The sequence below is a fragment of the Nicotiana tomentosiformis genome, chromosome 10 (assembly GCF_000390325.3).
Source record: "Nicotiana tomentosiformis chromosome 10, ASM39032v3, whole genome shotgun sequence".
Lineage (NCBI taxonomy): Eukaryota > Viridiplantae > Streptophyta > Magnoliopsida > Solanales > Solanaceae > Nicotiana > Nicotiana tomentosiformis.
In genome coordinates this window covers 66,647,761-66,650,766 of record NC_090821.1, presented here as the reverse complement: position 1 = coordinate 66,650,766, position 3,006 = coordinate 66,647,761, and the positions used below count along the sequence as shown (strand labels likewise).

Genomic DNA, 3,006 nt, shown 5'->3' with positions numbered 1-3,006 from the left:
TCTCTGACAGTGATAGATTAATACTTATGCGTGTTTCCTTGACAAGTTCTGAATCCCCTAAATTAACTGCCTGAGTTTCGTCCAAATTGTACTTTGGCTTGTTTTCAAAATTTTCCACTTCTCTGACGATTTCCTCAGGTATCGTATTATCTTCCAAGTCCTCAGAATCACTATCCTTATGTTGTGTTGTCTCATTACATGTCACAGTCACAGGTTCATCGGGATAGGTAATAATAATGTTGTAAAGAGATAAAATGTAAAGGATAATAGTAAATATGAAACATAGCATTGCATTAATTGAAATATTTTAAACGTTAACAAATGTGGCTCGATGACTCGAGCAATTATTTCAAAACAAAATACTGAAAATGTCTCAAATGCGTAAAAATAATTGATGCTAATTTGCCAAGCTACCCAGGAACTCGGCGGGCCCGGGATAGTGCAGCAGTCCAGTTCTTGAGAACAATTCCTCTTTCCATAGTCTGAATGATAAGGACTTCCTCCTCCTCCTCCTCCTCAACTATCGCACTGCAATCCATATCTTTTTCATCCAGAAATAACTTCCTCATGCCGGCTAAGACTTCATCTTCCTCAGATCCCCACATCACGTTTGCTTGTTGGAATGTCTGGTGCATAGGTGGTACCAGTTGTTCCAGTGGATAATAAGGACCACGCCATCGCGGTGACCAATCTTGGTACTCTTGCTAAGTATATTCATATCCGAGCCCAAAAGTTGTACCATGATGTTTTGGTTGTACTGGTTTGGTAATCCCTTGGAGGTTTTTGCCGAGACCCTTGCCAGGTTCTTACCTTGTCCATAGTAATATACTTTATATCTTGTTGCTCCACCATCTGTCCTTTTTAATTGTGTTGACGTGCTCAATGCGATGGTACGTCTCTCCACCCAGCTTCTTCATATTCTCAATGAATGGAATGGTCTGATTGGTGTAGATGGGGTTGCTTCCATTCCCATAGAGAATCACTTCTTGATGATTCCATTCAAAATTCACAGCCTGATGCAGAGTAGAAGCCACTGCCCCAGAGATTATAGGTTATAGGTAGCAGATATATCCAGCACTTGGAACTCGACATCGAACCAGGCCGGGCGCATTTTTAAGTTAAGGTTGATTTCTCCGATTGTGGCTCTTTGGGATCTATTAAATGCCTTCACATTCATGATTCCCATACGTATCTCATGTAGGCCTTTACCCAACCTCTTTAGAGTGGTCAGTGGGCATATGTTGAGACTGGATCCTCCGTCTATTAGGACCCTGGCGATGAACTTGTCGTCAAACCGCACTGTGATGTGCAATGCCCTGTTATGACTTAGTCCTTCTGGTGGTAGCTCATATTCGTGAAAGGTGATTTTGTGGCTCTCCAGTACCTGCCCGGCCATGTTGGCCATCTCCCCACTAGTGATGTTGTTCGGTACATAAGCTTCACTCAGCACTTTTATCAGGGCGTTCCTGTATGTCTTGGAGTTTTGCAGCAGCGACAAAATGGATATCTGAGCGGGAGTTTTATTCAGATGATCGGCAATAGAGTATTCCCTTGCTTGTACTTTCCTCCAAAGGTCATCAGTACCCGTCTCGACAATAGGTGGCTTAGATGCGGTTTCCTTGCTTGTTCCCCCTAAGTTTTTAGGTGTATAGACTCTGCCATTTCTAGTCATGCCTTGTGCCGCACCTATATCCTCCATTTTTTCTTTCCCTTTTCTCCTGGCTTCCGCAATATAGTCCCATGGGATGGCATCAGACTTGTAGGATGGTGTGGGAGATACCATCACAGTGAAGGGTGCAGTTACTTTGACCTCAAATGGTGCTTGGGTTTGTACCACAACTAGTGTGAGGGTGATCGGAGATGTCTTAGGTTCATCCCCCTCTCGAATGCGTCTGATTGACCCTTCTGGGTCCCTTATTTGTTAGTCTCTATTACATTCACTCCCTCATCTCTATGATCTATGAGAGGATTGTTACGCACATTCGATGCAGTTTCCTTTGCATGTATGACCTTGTTGTCGATCAGTGTCTGAATCTTGTCCTTCAGTGTGCGACACTCATCAATTGTATGACCCTTCATGCCTGAATGATAGGCACATGTCATGATCGGGTTAATCCACTGAGAAGAATTCTCCATAGCAACAGCAGGGATATGAGTGACATAACTAGCAACCTTCTCATATAATTAGTCTATGGGCTCAGCGATCGGAGTGTATTGTCTAGGTGGTCTGCAATCAAAGTTTGGTCGTGGTTTTTGGTAGTTTTGGCGGGTGGGTGGAGGTGAATAGTAATACGCAGGTTGAGTTTTATAGGCATGGTAGGTAATAGCAGGTTGTTGATATCTGGGGGTGAAGGCTGATATGTGGGTAGAGGTGTCTGGTATGTGAGTGGAGATTTAGTACTTTGGGCCACCATGAAAGCACCTACTTCCTTTTTCTTTGAAATACCTCCTGATTATAAGGCTTTATTTGTGGCCTGCAGTGCTTCGAAATTCGTCACCATCCCACTTTTAATCCCTTCTTCTATTCTTTCTCCTAGCTTGATGATGTCGGAGAATTTGTGGTTCTCAATAACCATCAACCATTCATAGTACTGCGGGTCTTGGGCTCTGACAAAGAACTTATTCATTTGTTCTTCTTCAAGCATTGGTCTTACCTTTGCAGCCTCAGATCTCCACCGAGTAGCATATTCACAGAAGGTTTCTGTTGGTGTCTTTTTGAGGTTTTGGATGTAGAAAACATCCAGTGCGTTCTCTGTGTTGAACTTGAATATGTCCATAAAGTATGATGCCATGCTTACCCAGCTCACCCACTTCTTCAGATTCTGGCTGATATACCAGGACAATGCATCTCATGTAAGTCTTCGCATGAACAACTTCATGCGGATTTGTTCATTTTTGGCCACTGCTACAAGCTTGTCACAATATGTCCTCAGATGCACTTTCAGATCACCAGTTATATCGAACATTTCAAATTTGGGAGGCTTTTGCCGCTCCGGCAACTCTACA

At 43.2% G+C, this 3,006-nt stretch overlaps 1 protein-coding gene across 1 annotated transcript; it reads right to left on the bottom strand.

Annotated features, from left to right (window-relative positions):
* Positions 1–2,453: 2,453 nt before the first annotated feature.
* LOC138900329 (uncharacterized) lies at positions 2,454–2,792 on the bottom strand. Its single transcript, XM_070187057.1, has one exon. It carries the CDS (start codon positions 2,790–2,792, stop codon positions 2,454–2,456), a length of 339 nt encoding a protein of 112 aa, XP_070043158.1.
* Positions 2,793–3,006: the final 214 nt, after the last annotated feature.